General features: G+C 44.8%; 1 protein-coding gene across 1 annotated transcript in view; it reads right to left on the bottom strand.

The window, feature by feature from the left end:
* Positions 1–15,535, bottom strand: part of LOC124000795 (insulin-like growth factor 1 receptor) — a 156,579-nt gene that overhangs the window by 12,887 nt on the left and 128,157 nt on the right. The window contains exons 8-19 of the mRNA XM_046307413.1: positions 15,172–15,407; positions 13,327–13,494; positions 12,461–12,668; positions 7,203–7,474; positions 6,915–7,057; positions 6,508–6,673; positions 6,266–6,368; positions 5,971–6,041; positions 5,630–5,859; positions 4,868–4,972; positions 4,471–4,630; positions 4,090–4,219 (exon numbers count right to left, since the gene is read on the bottom strand). Coding sequence (XP_046163369.1) covers positions 4,090–4,219; positions 4,471–4,630; positions 4,868–4,972; positions 5,630–5,859; positions 5,971–6,041; positions 6,266–6,368; positions 6,508–6,673; positions 6,915–7,057; positions 7,203–7,474; positions 12,461–12,668; positions 13,327–13,494; positions 15,172–15,407 — 1,992 coding nt within the window. The remainder of the gene's footprint in view (positions 1–4,089; positions 4,220–4,470; positions 4,631–4,867; positions 4,973–5,629; positions 5,860–5,970; positions 6,042–6,265; positions 6,369–6,507; positions 6,674–6,914; positions 7,058–7,202; positions 7,475–12,460; positions 12,669–13,326; positions 13,495–15,171; positions 15,408–15,535) is intronic.

The raw sequence follows: 15,535 nt of genomic DNA, 5'->3' as shown, positions 1-15,535 counted from the left end.
ACCATCTATGCAGCACTCCACCAATCAGGCATTTATGGTGGAATGGCCAGACGGAAGCCACTCCTCAGTAAAAAGGCACATGACAGCTCACTTGGAGTTTACCATAAGGCACCCAAAGGACTCTCAGACCATGAGAAACAAGATTCTCTGATCTGATGAAACTAAGATTGAACTCTTTGAATGCCAAGCGTCACGTCTGGAGGAAACCTGGCACCATCCCTATGGTGAAGATATGCTGGTGGCAGAACCATGCTGTGGGGATGTTTTTCAGTGGCAGGGACTGGGATACTAGTCAGGATCAAGGGAAAGATGAACGGAGCAAAGTACAGAGAGATCCTTGATGAAAACCTGCTCCAGAGCGCTCAGGACCTTAGACTGAGGCGAAGGTTCACCTTCCAACAGGACAATGTAGGAGTGGCTTCGGAAACAAGTCTCTGAATGTGCTTAAGTGGCCCAGCCAGAGGTCAGACTTGAACCCGATCAAACATCTCTGGAGAGACCTGAAAATAGCTGTGCAGCGACGCTCCCCATCCAACCTGACAGAGCTTGAGAGGATCTGCAGAGAAGAATGGGAGAATCTCCCCAAATACATGTGTGCCAAGCTTGTAGCATCATACGCAAGAAGAATCAAGGCTGTAATCACTTCTAAAGATGCTTCAACAAAGTACTGAGTAAAGGGTCTGACTACTTATGTAAATGTGATTTCATTATTTTTAACAAATTTGCAAAAATGTATAAAAACCTGTTTTTGCTTTGTCATTATGAGGTATTGTGTGTAGATTGATGGGGGGGGGGGGGATTATGTAATCCATTTTAGAATAAGGCTGTAACATAACAAAATGTGGAAAAAGCAAAGGGGTCTGAACACTTCCGAAAGCACTGCAAGTAAAAGAAACATGCACCAAAAAATATAGGAAATTACCCACGGCCTTAACGTATGAATAAGAAAAAAAACCACAACAACATATTTTTTGGGGTGAGACAAATGGGAGACTGATCAGCAGGAATAGACCATCCATGGTACCATGACGTTGTAGACGGCCTTTGCTGGACACCACTGCTGTTTCTGTAACTCCTACTGCAGTCTCTGTAAGTCATCTACCCACTGCATAATGTCAGTGTCCAAAGGATCCTCCGTTGCCTTCCGCTTCCGGCCATTGGATCTGTGTCGGGGAGATGGGGTAGAGGTTGATGGAGGTACAGGGAAGAGAAAAGGGTGCGCCTGGACGGTGGGTTGGGTGTTGGTGAGAAGGCATGATGAACCACCTGTAGATGGGCCCTCAGGGCTCAGCTCCGTCTCTGGACTGTCCAAAACACCAATCCCTCCAACACCGACAAGAAGATGGCGAATGTATTAAAATACAATGTAAGCCATCTTAAAACATCTCCATTGGCACCTTTGAGTTAAAATGTTTACCCCAAATAACTGATTTCATCAACATCTCAATCTAGATAACACAACACACTGTCTGTTTTCTGATGTTTGAACTAGCCTGCTATTCATTATGATAACACAGGCACGGAATATTTCCCACTCACAATTTCTCACATCCAGAAAATAACTGATTTCACATGTTCTAACTATGTCTGCTAAACATAAGGTCACAAACACACACACTGACTATACAAAAGGACTCGGTTGCATGACGAGTACATACCGTTTCTGGCATATTTGTGTCTGTGTCTGTCTGACGATGTCTCCCGTGAACACGAAGCCAATCCAGTTGTCTGAAAATCGGTAGGGGACACACCAGAGGCAGCCCCACTCCTCGTCTCCTTCACCCTTTTCATATTGTGAACATACCGGTCCCAAATCTTTCTCCATGAAAGAGTGCAAAACTCACCTCACACTTCCCCTCAGTCTTTGCAAGGAATAGTATGTCGGGTCTCAATTTCCAGGTAGGAAAAAACTGTGTTGAATGCTGGAGCGCATTACAAGAGCCGCCCCTTTTGTGATGAAAAACAACATTTCTGCATCGGCCCTGTTTGTGCATTATGTGTAGACAGCATCATCGTGACTTTGTCAGTCAGATTGTTCTCAATACATCTAAATCATTGTTAAGTGTTCCTGTATCAATATGGACTTTCAAAAACCCACACAATTCCACCTATAGTAATTGGATGAACAGGACATTTATTTGAATCTAGGTTTCTCTGGAGGCGTAAGAACAAGTTATCCTTACCACCAGAGGTTTGGATGGGGACCTGTATCAGCGATTGTAACCAGACAGACAGATCATCTGCAGAGATATAGCTATGTACTAAGTTTGTACTTTTCTATATCACGTATCAAATGACTGTGCACAAAAGGAGAATGACCTTCTTTTTGTGCATATAAAACTCATATAAATACTTGATAGAACTGCAATTACAGAACTCAGACTTTTCTCTGTAGATTCAGAGTGTATTTGAATCCAGAATACTCTGGAGACATAATATTAAGTTCTACATATCATCAGAGGGTGAAGGGTGACCTGTATTAGTGATTTTGACCAGATAAATATATCACCTGCAGAGATGGAGCATCTTATATACTCACCTATGGTTATTACTGTTTATAATTAGGTATGACTGTGTACAGAATCAAAATGACCTTACATATATGCTTAGTTGCAGTCAAAACAACTCATATAAAGTCTGTCAGTGGTATGAATACTTGATAGAACTAGAGTAAAGGAATCACCTACCCTCCGAATGTACACATAGTGCTGTATTGGTGTGTATTCTCCGAATAATAGTTATTCTCCAGGAAATGTTACATAAATAGCAGAAATCCTATACTATATGTTATATGTGCAACTTGTTATGGTACTTTGGTTGCTACATTTGGTTTACATTTGGTTTAACGTGACATTGAGGATTTGGGCATGCTTTTTGAAGCACCCTACCATAGGCCTGACCACGGCCTTACCACTCCCATTGTTTCAGCGATGCAAATGCTATCTGTGAGGTAAATAAATAAATAAAACTATGCCATATTTTTGTTCATTGTCTCTCAGGATCAATGGATGAATCAAATTAAGAATACTTCAAATTTTGGTGTACCACCCCTTAAATGGGAGTCGATTTGACCAAATATGACAAAATTAGTATTTACTTCAAAATTCTAAGAACTAAATTATACTTCAACCAAATTATGGTAAATCAGCTTTTTAGTACAAATGTGGATTGTACTTCTAAAAAAGAGCTGCATATCATTTAAGGGAATATATATTTTTGTTTTACAGAATATTAAAATGATTGCTAGAATAACAATCTGTTTTGACTATTTTGTTAAATTTCAGATACACATTATTTACATGACTAATAATGTTTTAATAAGAAATATGTTGATATTTTGCTATGATTGTTGCTTTTTCCAATAGTTTCTTCTCCGGGTCAACATGACCCCAGTTGGTAATCCATGTATGTAAAAGATGTTGGTAGTATGAGGGTTAAAAAAGCATTTTATTACATTGACTTGTATCTAATTGGCTGAAACAGGAGTGTGTTGAAAGATACTTTTTTTTTTAGATACACAAGAAAAGACACCTACTGGTAATTTCATATGAGCCCAGAATAAGTTCCCACAATGCTTGTTTTCATCTGCGTGACTTCAAAGACGAAGATAGGGAATGGGACGTGGAGGTGAATTTCTGTTGGCACTCTAAACCATCATTTGAAAACATCTGGAGGAGTTTAAGTGTGCTTGTAGGGACAGACCCGTGGGACACTTTCGATTGGGAAACAAAAACTAAGGAGCTAGGAAACAGCTATAGTTCTCTAAAGCAACCCATTCCAGTGAGAGAACTGGAAGGAGCGTTGATCTGCTGTTCTAAACTCACTCTATGTTCCTGAAAGCACAGAGGAACTGGACTAAACAGGAACTACTTTTCACTGCCAAAATGTACTGTACCTACTAACTATAATAGCATCCAGATGAATTCCTAACTTCCTTAGGACATGGACTGTGTGTGTGAAGTTATAGGCCTGTTTTCCTCATGCTAGTCCCGGAGAGAGCATGCAATATTCTAGCACACATACAGCTAGTGTACTGCGCAGGTCTATGTATGCGCGTGTGTGTGTGAGTCAGAGGCGAGGAGCTCTTACCAGACATCGGAGTTTGTGGTGAACACTCCGTCTTTCAGCGACTCTGGGGACATCCAGCGGACTGGCAGAAGGCCCTTCCCTCCTTTCCGATAGTAATCCGTCTCGTAGATGTCTCGCGTCATGCCAAAGTCTGAGAAGAAGAGAAGAGAATTTTGAGTGGCCACTAAATATCCCACTAATGTGAGGGAGTGGATGCTCATGAGGCCTAATCCATTCCTCACCTCTCCTTCTCTTCTGTCCATTTACATCTGCAAGCTATTCCTCTCCCTCAAGCACTCAGTGATCTCAAAATACTTACTTTGGAGTACAGCAGAGCAGAGGGAGTTTAGCATTAAACAAACAGGGGGAAGTAGAAGTAATACTGTATTTTAAGGCACTCACCCCCGATCTTGACGGTGAAGTCCTCCGCCACCATGCAGTTCCTGGCAGCCAGGTCTCTGTGGACGAACTTGTTGGCGTTGAGGTATGCCATGCCGTCCGCAATCTCCCCTGCCATCTGGATCATCTTCTTCAGCGGGGGCAGAACCTGGCTGGACGTGTTCTGTGGCAAAGAGGCAGAGACGTGAGCACAAGCAGGCCATTCAGTCTATCCCTCCAACCTCCTTCTCCCTGCTGTCTGCAGCACTGAACCATGGCCAGGGCACACCACACAATGTGAGAGACCAACTGACGGAGGTGTGTGTGTGTGCCGTATTAATAGATGATTAATGCACTGACACACAGACTTGAGTTCTGTGAGAGACTATGTTATAAAGAGCAGGAGGGGTAATGTACATACCTCTTTACGGAGTGAGCGCAAGTGACTCTTCAGGTCTCCACGGGTCATCAGCTCCATTATCACCAAGGTGGGCTGTCCCTGAGAGACCACGCCCAGCAGACGCACCTACACCAATCACAACACAGCACCGAGAGGGTATCGGGGTAGATGAGCACAAACAATTCTCATTGGTGTAGTATTCCTTCTGAAACTTTTGGGAAAGAAACAGATATCTAAGTGCTAATGTTCACTAAGTGACTGAAGTGATGTGGAATGTTCTTGCTTTTGAAACTACTCTGGCTCCTTTTAACTAAAACGACTGTGGAGCTTTGAGGAAAGCAGAAAAAAACTCCTCCTTGCCTCTAAATTATTCAAAATGAGCTTAATAATTAAGTGTTCGGGTTTTAATCACCCAGACATGCTAAAAGGTTGTAACAGAGTTTTTCCAAGGGGAAATCCTTAACATTTCCGTTTATCTGAATTAATGAGGATTCGGCTGTGATAGAGCACAAAGGTCTTGATCACACAGTTACAGCTGGCCTCAGGTTATACTGGAATTATACTGCAGCTCTCTGTGCCCTGGGTAGTTTGCCCTGGCTTTGACCTCTGACCTCATCAGCCAGCCAGGTGACTCCGACCCTATGCAGCGGTCCCTGCCTGGGGCCCTTTGTTTCTAACCTTGAAATTGTGAACCTTGTGAAAGTGAAGCAAACATATCATCACTCAAAGCTAGTGTTTATGAGCCAATGTTCCTGATGTTAACTGGTGTTTTGTCTCTCTCACCACGTGGTGACAGTTGAACTCCTTCATGACGGAAGCCTCATTGAGGAACTCTATCCTCTCCCTCATGCTGGCTGATTCGTTGACCGTCTTGATGGCCACACGCGTCTCTGGGTCGTCTTTAACCACGCCCTTAGCGAGGCCCTCGTACACCATGCCAAAGGAACCCTGGCCCAACTCCTTGTGCATGGTGATCTTTTCCCTGGCCACCTCCCACTCATCTGGAACATACACTGAACACAGGAGTAGAGGACAGTCAGAGACAGACACAAAACACCATCACCCGAGGAGAGTCAGATATTTTGCATTTATAATGACACTGTAGTTGTTCAGATGGTTCTTACTCTCAGCAGCACTGAAGTACTCAGGGTTGACAGAAGCATAGAGGACACCATTCCCCAGCCTGTCACTGTTCCTGTGGACACAAACACATCTGTGTGAGCCAGTGGAGGCAGCTTCGACAACAGATAAATGGGATCGTTCATTCAGCAGATAGCCGACAATCTTATGAACTGCCTAAGGCAGGAAAATGATCACAATAGTACTGTTATATCATTAAACTGATTAATATCGCACTAGTCAAACATTTTGTTACAGAGACACAGTTGTTTGTTATAGTGATCATTCAGCTCCTCTTACCTTTTTTTGTTGATAAAAAAGAGTGCAGTAATGAGGCTGGCGATAAGAATGATCACTATGATGGGGATGATGATGACCAGATAGAACGTGATGTCGTAGTCCCCTGCAACAAGATGATAACAGAACAACTATTCAAATTTGAACAATGAGAAAAGGAGGATTTAACAGAAATATAATTTCTGGGCATGAAGATCATCCATATAAAAGGCATTTTAATGAGGAAAAGCATGTGTTCTCCATACGTGTGCGTGGGGTTACGTAGAAGGACACTGGCTCAGTCCAGGACCCGTTTCCTGCCAGGGAGGTGGCGCGCACGCGGGCAGAGTAGTTCCCAGAGCCTAGGTTGGTCAGACGAGCTCCTTTGTGCACTCTGTAGTGCTGGCGTGACACACACTCATGTTTCTCAGGCTGGAAAACACACACACACACACACACACACACACACACACACACACACACACACACACACACACACACACACACACACACACACACACACACACACACACACACACACACACACACACACACACACACACACACACACACACACACACACACACACACAAAGTGTCAACCTGATGTCTGATGGCCACAGTGGGTTGAGGCCCTGCAGAACTCCCAGGGGCCCTGGCCCATACAGACTCACCTCGGTGCCTTGGCGAAACTTAATCTCATACATTAGGATGAGACCGTTGGGGTTGACAGGCTCCGGCCACCTCAGCAGCACCGACCCCTCCACCTTCTCATCCCTCTCCTGATTCACCGTGCCTGGCATGTCATCCGCTTTGTCTGATGGGCAGAGACACAGACACTAAATATCAGATGGCTTCCTACACATAAGCCATTTCCAAAAAGGAACAATAACGCTATGCAGATGGCCATGGTCAAGGTGTTGTTGTTGAAGCATTTGTGTCTGTGTGTGTGACTGCCTCACCTGCAGGTTTGGTCCTGGAGAAGACGAAGGCTCCAGCGCTGCAGCGAAAGACCTCCTGGTTACAGGCGTGGATGTCGATGCGGTACACAGTGAAGGGCTGCAGGTTGGGGATCTCTATAAACTCTGTCTTGCTCCGGTCCTCCATGAAGGGGAACTCCCTCTCGAGGGATTCTCCGTCTGTCCCATTACCCTCCAGGCCTGTGGTGTTGCCACCCCGCGACAAGGTGCTGTTAGCCACCCCAAATAGATCCCTACGCCGCCGGTCTGGGGGCCTGAAGGACAAAGGGGGTCGCATAAAGAAACTCTAGAGAGAGAGACCCACTGACTCACTGGAGCAGAAAAGGCACATGTGTGGCAAAGGATAAGCGACAAAGGTTGAGGAGAAGAAGGAGTGAAGAAGATGTGTGGGCTTTCAGCTTCTCTGGAAGGGAGCTGAGGCACAGTTAAAGAGGAGAGAGGGGAATATCAAGTCAGCTAGCCATACAGTAATATAGTGGTTCTCAACTGGTTTTGCCTCGGGATCCAAATTGAACGAGGTTGTCTCCGTCGCGACCTAATATTCATATTGCGAAATATAAAAATGGAAAACTATTTTTAATGCTATATTTTATAGTAAATATAGCAATTATATGACAAGGGAACAACATTCCCTCCTCTTTCATTGTCAATAATGAAATCATTCCCATGTTTTGATGAAGAATGTCAATAAACAATAGGTTGGTATGAGAGCACAAAATCAACCAAAATAGTGCTGCTAATAGCTCTATATTGAAAATTCTGTGATAGAATTTTAAAAATCTGAGATTAAATTATTAAATTCATTATAATTTCTACACACTTCTTGCTGTTTTATTTTTTTTACTCTGCGACCCAAAACCTCCCGGACGCAACCCACCAGTTGAGAATCGCTGCAGTAATATACTCTGGAACGCCATACTGTACATACAGTATACTGTAGCCTTCATACCGAGCCCACATGATGTCATTGACACGAGTCACACTGAGCAAAGGCATCCCCTTCAACCTCACTGGACAGGGCAGGGTCTTCTACAGGAATATAATATGGGAATAAGTAGTAATAAGTACTATCAAACAGTAAAATGACAATTTCCAGTGGGATACAACTTAACTGAGAGTAGAGTACATTATGTTGAAGTGGCCTGGTTGTATTTGTTGTTGCAGTGTGTCTGTCCAGCTGCAGTGGTCTGCTCCCTGTGGAGCTGTGTGGTGTGATGAGGTCAGAGAGGTGGGACAGAGGTGCAGAGAGAGCACACATCCACACACTGTCAGCACCCTGCCTGTCTACTCTGTTAGCCAGGACAAATGCACTTTTCAAGGGAAAGTTATGGGAGAATAATGACCACCTGTTTGAAGCATAGAGAGGCGTTTTTTTACATGATACTAAAATAAAGCAAATAAAGCAATAAACACGAAATCAAATGGTACATTCTGTCAAAAAGAGCAAACAAGAGAACCTGCAACAGGACTGCAGCCCTCTTTCATGGAGTGATGGAGATGGTTGTAAACACAATGATGAGGATGACGGTGTGAGCCACAGAAGCTGGAGAGCCAGCCGGCTGCAAGTGGATCCTGGCTGGAGCCACTGACAACATGCAGGCAGTGGTAGCAGTAGCAGATTACCAGACACTACTAGGTGGGGCCACTGGGACTCCACAACACACGGGGCGCTGTGCCGATACCGAGGGGAGCAGACCTTACCTAGAGTCACCTTTAGGAGACGTGTAACGACTGGCTCTCTCTGGGTCTCTGAAAGAATTCAACAGTCAGCCACAGGGTGGCACCTTAATTGGGGAGGACGAGCTCATAGTAATGGCTGAAACAGAATAAATGGAATGGTATCGAACTCATCAAACACATGATTCCCATGTGTTTGAAACCATTCCGATCTGTCCATTCCAGCCATTATTATGAGCTGTCCTCCCCTCAGCAGCCTCCTGTGCAGTCAGACCACAGTGCAGTTAACTGAGGTAAGGAAAATACAGGACTGTCTGACAGTGGTGGGATGTGCTGTGTATATGTTGGCTTAAACAACAATGAATCCAGAACATATTTAGATTCATAGGGTGTTTAAAGTACACATGAACAAGACAAAGTAAATATGTAAAGAGTCTTTAAGGAGAGATAAATTCATTCGTGAATAAAAGTGACTGTGATGGATGAGTGTGTCTGAAAGGACTGTGATCTCCTGAGTATCTCTCTCTAACTCCACCTAACAGTACAGGCCAGCAGGGTTCACTCAGCAGGGTTCACTCAGGACTACAAGAGAATGTGGTTTCTGCTTTATTTTACATTCCAACATCTAGACCTTCAAAAATACTGTACAAAGCCAATGTTCTCTCAGAACTATTCCACACAAAAAAATGACTAATATGAGCAGGTGACAAAAGACCTTGAGACTGACCGGGCACCCACTGGGAAAAAGTATTTACGGTGAGTGGAAAAACACACAGGCACAGACAGGCACACAGATCTGTGGGAAGAAAACAGAAGCCATCGCACACCTCTGTCAACATTCCATCCTGAACGTTTTAACTGCTCCAGCAAAGTCCACGGTGCACAGCACTCCAAAAAGATCAGTTACGATCAACAATACACAACAGCACTGAGGACTGGCAGAGCTTTAATGAACATCTTGTATAAGAGACAAGTGCATGGAAGGGAGCACGAGACAGCCTGCCATTGAAGACTGGGTCGCCCCAAGATGAATGAGAGGGGTGATGGGTAGACGCCCCCTTGTGCCAATTTGCCCAGGAGTGGGGGCAGATGGCTGGGTTGCCAGAGAGCTACAAGGCAGAGCAGAGCAGAGTAAAGCAGATCTGTCCTCAAATGAACTTTAGACAGAGGACTGATACTGAAGCGTGACCTTCTAACCAGGCGCTGCTGACTGCAGCTGGTGTACTCCCTCCCCAGCTCCCCACCTAAAAAAATACCTCCCTCTTTCTCACCTTTACGCTGTACGAGGGATCCTAAGAGAGACATGACTGCACTCTCTGTCTGGAGCCAGAACAGCGTGATTTAGCGGTACTCTTTTACCACAGCAGCTGAACATAGCAGCCTCTCATGCCAGTGAAAAGAGAGGCCAGAGAAAGGACACTTTTTTCTACTTAGTGATCATATACAATATGAAAGCACAGCTGTGATGGCGAGTGCTCTCTGAAGGACATACAGGGTGATAACCAGATGGTAAGGGCAGTGCCAACTGCCATCAACATGATAAACACAGGAACCTTCGCGGTACTTCTCAATGTCCTTCTGTGTGTCCTTGGACAAGGACATTGATAAGTACACCATGAGTTAGGTGATGTCATGGTTGCAACAACCCAATCAGCTGATGTCCACTCGGTGAATCTGAAAGGTTGTCACCCATCCCTGTCCCCGGATTACTCTCGTCTACTTCTCCAGCCAGTCAGTCTGTCTTGCTGAATGGTGTTCACTGGTCTGGCCAGCTTTAAGGGGCTCTTCCCTTTCTCTTCTCATTCATTTGAATTCCAGATGGCTTCTCTGTACATTTCCTGGCAGCAGGTTACTCCGAACCATGCCGCGGACAAAGAGAGCATGTGAGGGAAGGAGGAGGGAGAGCAGCAAGGAGGGCGACAGAATGGAAAACATTTCCTCTCTCTCTGTTTCTGTTTCCCCTCTCCCTTTCGCCTTCTCTGTTAACCCTGGACTTCTGAGAGAAAAAAATTGCACTCATTCAGAGGCACTTCCCTAGAGTGTTTTGTGATAATACTGGCTCTGTTGTGGTGGAGTACCTGTGCATACACAAGCATAGTCCTTAGCGGCAGGCCAGAGACCTGGCACTCCTCGGTTTCCTAGACAACTATAACAAATCAACAAGAGAGTGAAGGAAAACAATTAGTAACAATACTGCCCTACCAAGCAGAAAGGCAGTAACTGCTCACTTGGACGAACATTAGTTAGTCATTTTTGCTACATTAAATACATGCTTAATCATGTGGACAAGTATCCTGCCTCTATTGTGTTTTGGAGAAAATGGGGGTCATGTTAGCATTAACTGCGCTCGGTTACGGTGAAACCAAGGTTAATAAAAGCCATTTTTCTCAGTTCCACGATATGAGCAGTTACTGCCTTTTTGCTTGGTAGGGCAGAATAGTGGTCTTGTTTTATTGTTTGTTTTAATACTGTGAAAGAGAGCATCACAGAGGCGAAGGAAAGGGCATCATAACATTACATAAATGCATGAGCTCAGTCCAGCAGGTGATGAAGAGCATACTGTACTAAGCATGCTGGCGTCAGGGCAAGATATAAACACTGGAATGTATCAAGCACCAGAGAAGTCTATGGAGTTTAACAAGTGCATTAGAATTTGTTTTCCATTCAATTTGTTTTGCTATGAAATGGTACTAATTCAGTGAATACTCAAACCTGTACCCTGAATACACTGAGTATACAAACGCAGTATCGCTCATGCACTCATTCACCTCACAGACACAGACACGCACAGGGCCTGATCTGCCATCTGGTATGGAGAAACAAGTGGCCTGAGTTTACCCTGAAAAATGATCAATTTCAAAACACAGTGAGTACATCTGTGTGTGTACGACATAGAGTGAATGTGTGTGTGGGAAGGGGTTGGAGTCTTTGCAACTGTAAAGCATCCGTAGCCATGAGAAGGTAAAATTATAACACAACACAGATGTCGTTCCCCATTCTGGCAAACAAAAGGCTAACGGGCTGAAAGGGTGCAGCCAGCCCAGCGAGCAGAGTGCAGCGCAGGCCCTTCAGACTCATTAATCAGATCCCTCTCCCTGGGTTTGTTTGTGCTGCCTAAATTACAGCCTGCTAGGCCTTAATATCCGCCGCCGCCGCTGTCGTCATGACGATGGAAAAGCCACAAGTGCCGTAAGCAGGCATTGAATTCCTGCTCCCCATGTCTCTCCCAGTCAGGCAGGGTCCTCTGACACAGCTACAGCCCAGCAGCCCTACACTCTCCCTCCCTCCAAACCCTCATGATGTTTAGATCCTGTCAGTTCCAGTCTCAGGGCTGGGTAATTACAGCCTCACTGCCTCCTGATCCTGGATCTCTCTCTGGGCTATTAAAGCAAACAGGACCCAGACTGTGAGCTCAGCTCTTTGATAATAATCGACAAAGTCTCAGAGAAGGGTTTGGTCCAAAAGCTGTAATCAAATGGGGGAGGTTATAGCCAGCGCTTTACTAGCACACTGTTGAATGATCTCTCACCATAGAGAAAGACTGCCTGCTGCCTGGCACCTACCTGGGGGTGAAGATGGAGTTGTGCAGGAAGTTCTCAAAGACTTTGCGGTAGGATGCGTCATCTATCTCTGCCTTCAGGTCCTCCTTGGTCTTGGGGCAGGGGCAGCAGGGGCCCTTGTCCCCCCCAGACAGGTCAGGCTTGGTGGGCTTGGTGTCGTCCTCCATGTCTGCCAACCCTGTGGCTGAGATTCTAATGGGGATCTTCAGCTCTTTTGTTGAGAGTTGGAGGGGAACAGAACCCGTTAGCAAATGACAGCATTCACCAAAGAAAGCAAAAATGAAAAGGGATTGGGTGGTGTTGTGAGGGAAATATTATGTTTGTGTATCAAATCAATGGTACTTTTCTAATAACTAATTAGCTGGGTTAATGCAGGTAACTGACTGATCGTGTATGGAGGAATCCTCACTATCACTGATAAGCAACTTGGCAGTACACCCAGAATATTGCTATGAGAACAATCAAGGTATCTCAGTTTTAAGGTCTTAACTTGGAGAGAGAAAGCCTTGTGAGGTATTGGTCAGTCACATGTGCGAGCCACAAGTAATGATGAATTAATAATGCTAAATCATGCATATATAACTTGTCTGTGTATAGCAGTATATAAGACAACTGCTGTGAATGATCCAGCTGAGTTTCTGATAGACCTGTACGTTGTGCAGAATTTGTTGTAAACCTCTCCAGCTTGCTGATAATAAAGAGTGATTCATTTAAGACTTACTTCAGGTGTCCCTGGTGTTGAATTTCCACCAGAGTGTACAGAGCATTATAATAGTAGAGGAGGAGAGATACCTACAGTTTGGACTCCATAATGCACAAAGATAAAAAGTAGACAAGGGAAGAGAAAGAGGAGGAGTTGGAATGCTGACCTTTGGAGCAGTAGTTGTGTTGGTACAGCTCCTTGTCTTCAGCTTGCTGCTGCCAGCGGATCAGGTAAAAAGTGAGATTGCCGTTAGGGTTGAGGGGAGGTGACCATTTCACCACCAGCTTGGAGGACGAGTTGGAATACGCCCGGGTATCCATTGGCATAGACGGCTCTGTGACAAAAACACACAGATGTTGAAATGCTGTGAGTGGTGTTTACTACACTGAACCAAAATATAAACACAACATGCAACAATTACAAAGATTTTACTGACTTACAGTTCATATAAGGAAATCAGTCAATTGAGATGAAATCATTAGGCCCTAATCTATGGATTTCACACGACTGGGAATACAGATATGCATCTGTTGGTTACCTTAAAATAAGGTATGGGTGTGGCTCAGAAAACCAGTCAGTATCTGGTGTGACCACCATTTGCATCATGCAGTGCATCTCCTTCACATAAAGTTGATCAGGCTGTTGATTGTGGCCTGTGGAATGTTGTCCCACTCCTCTTCAATGGCTGTGCGAAGTTGCTGGATATTGGCAGGAACTGGAACACGCTGTCGTACATGTCGATCGTGCTCAATGGGTGACATGTCTGGTGAGTATCCAGGCCATGGAAGATCTGGGAGATTTTCAGCTTGCGGAATGGGGCGTGTATTATCATGCTGAAACATAAGGTGATGGCGGCAGATGAATGGCAAGACAATGCCTCAGGATCTGGTCACGGTATCTCTGTGCATTCAAATTGCCAACGATAAAATGCAATTGTGTTTGTTGTTCATAGCTTATTCCTGCCAATACCATAACACAACTCCACCGCTACCATGGGCCACTCTGTTCACAACATTGAAATCAGCAAACCGCTCGCCCACACGACGCCATACACGCTGTCTGCCATCTGCCCAGTACAGTGTAAACAGGGATTCATTGGTGAAGAACACACGTCTCCAGTGTGCCAGTGACTATCAAAGGTGAGAATTTGCCCACTGAAGTCAGTTACGACGCTGAACTGCATTGAAGTCAAGACCCTGGTGAGGACAATGAGCACGCAGAAGAGCTTCCCAGAGATGGTTTTTGACCGTTTGTGCAGAAATTCTTTGGTTGTGCAAACCCACCGTTTCATCAGCTGTCCGTGTGACTGGTCTCAGGTGATCCCGCAGGTGAAGAAGCCGGATGTGGAGGTCCTGAGCTGGCGTGGTTACACATGGTCTGTGGTTGTGAGGCCGGTTGGATGAACTGCCAAATTCTCAAAAACGATGTTGGAGGTGGCTTATGGTAGTGAAATGAACACTAAATTCATTGGCAACAGCTCTGGTAGACATTCCTGCAGTCAGCATGCCAATTGCGTGCTCCTTCAAAACTTGCGACATCTGTGACATTGTGTTGTGTGACAAAACTGAACATTTTAGAGTGTCCTTTTATTGTCCACAGCACAAGGTGCACCTGTGTAATTATCATGCTGTTTAATCAGCTTCTTGATATGCCACACCTGTCAGTTGGATGGATTATCTTGGCAAAGAAATGTTCACAAACAGGGATATAAACAAAATTGTGCACAACATTTGAAAGAAATAAGCTTTTCGTGCGTATTATAGAATATTTCTGGGAGCGTTTATTTGACATGTTGTGTTTATATATATTTTTGTTCAGTGTATAAAGTTTTAAATGTGTTGTTTTCATGAAGCTTAAAATAAGAGTGATACATTTCCTTATTGAAAGTTCTGATAAGAAGTGTTTCAGTTTATCTTGGGTGAAAACATGTTCATGGCTGAGGCGACCTGCTGCTGTGTACAGTAGCTGTACTGTAGTCTGGTCTGTGTACAGCAACTGTACAGTGTCTTACCTGAGGGGCTGGTGCGTATATAGACCACGTCACTCTTGGCTCCAGGGATGTGTTTGTCCTCCACCACCAGGGTGATGGCCTTGACAAAGATGGCGTACTGGGTCCAGGGCTTCAGTGGGGACAGCAGCACACCAGGGTCTATCTCTTTGTCTTGCGGTAGGTCCACGTCAACCATGTTCCAACTGTTGGAGCCACACCCATCCTGGCCATCAAACTCTGTGATGTTCTGGTGCGGTCTGGATTGCATGGTTAAGACACCTTATGTCAATTTAGTACAGCAACTATGAATCCACAAACACAGCAGATAATGTCCTGTCTACAAGTATAAGTATTTGGGGCAGCAGGTAGCCTAGTGGTTAGCGCG

The sequence above is a fragment of the Oncorhynchus gorbuscha genome, linkage group LG02 (genome assembly GCF_021184085.1).
Source record: "Oncorhynchus gorbuscha isolate QuinsamMale2020 ecotype Even-year linkage group LG02, OgorEven_v1.0, whole genome shotgun sequence".
Taxonomy (NCBI): domain Eukaryota; kingdom Metazoa; phylum Chordata; class Actinopteri; order Salmoniformes; family Salmonidae; genus Oncorhynchus; species Oncorhynchus gorbuscha.
Note: the sequence above shows the minus strand (reverse complement) of the source record. Positions and strands in the feature narration are given on the sequence as shown.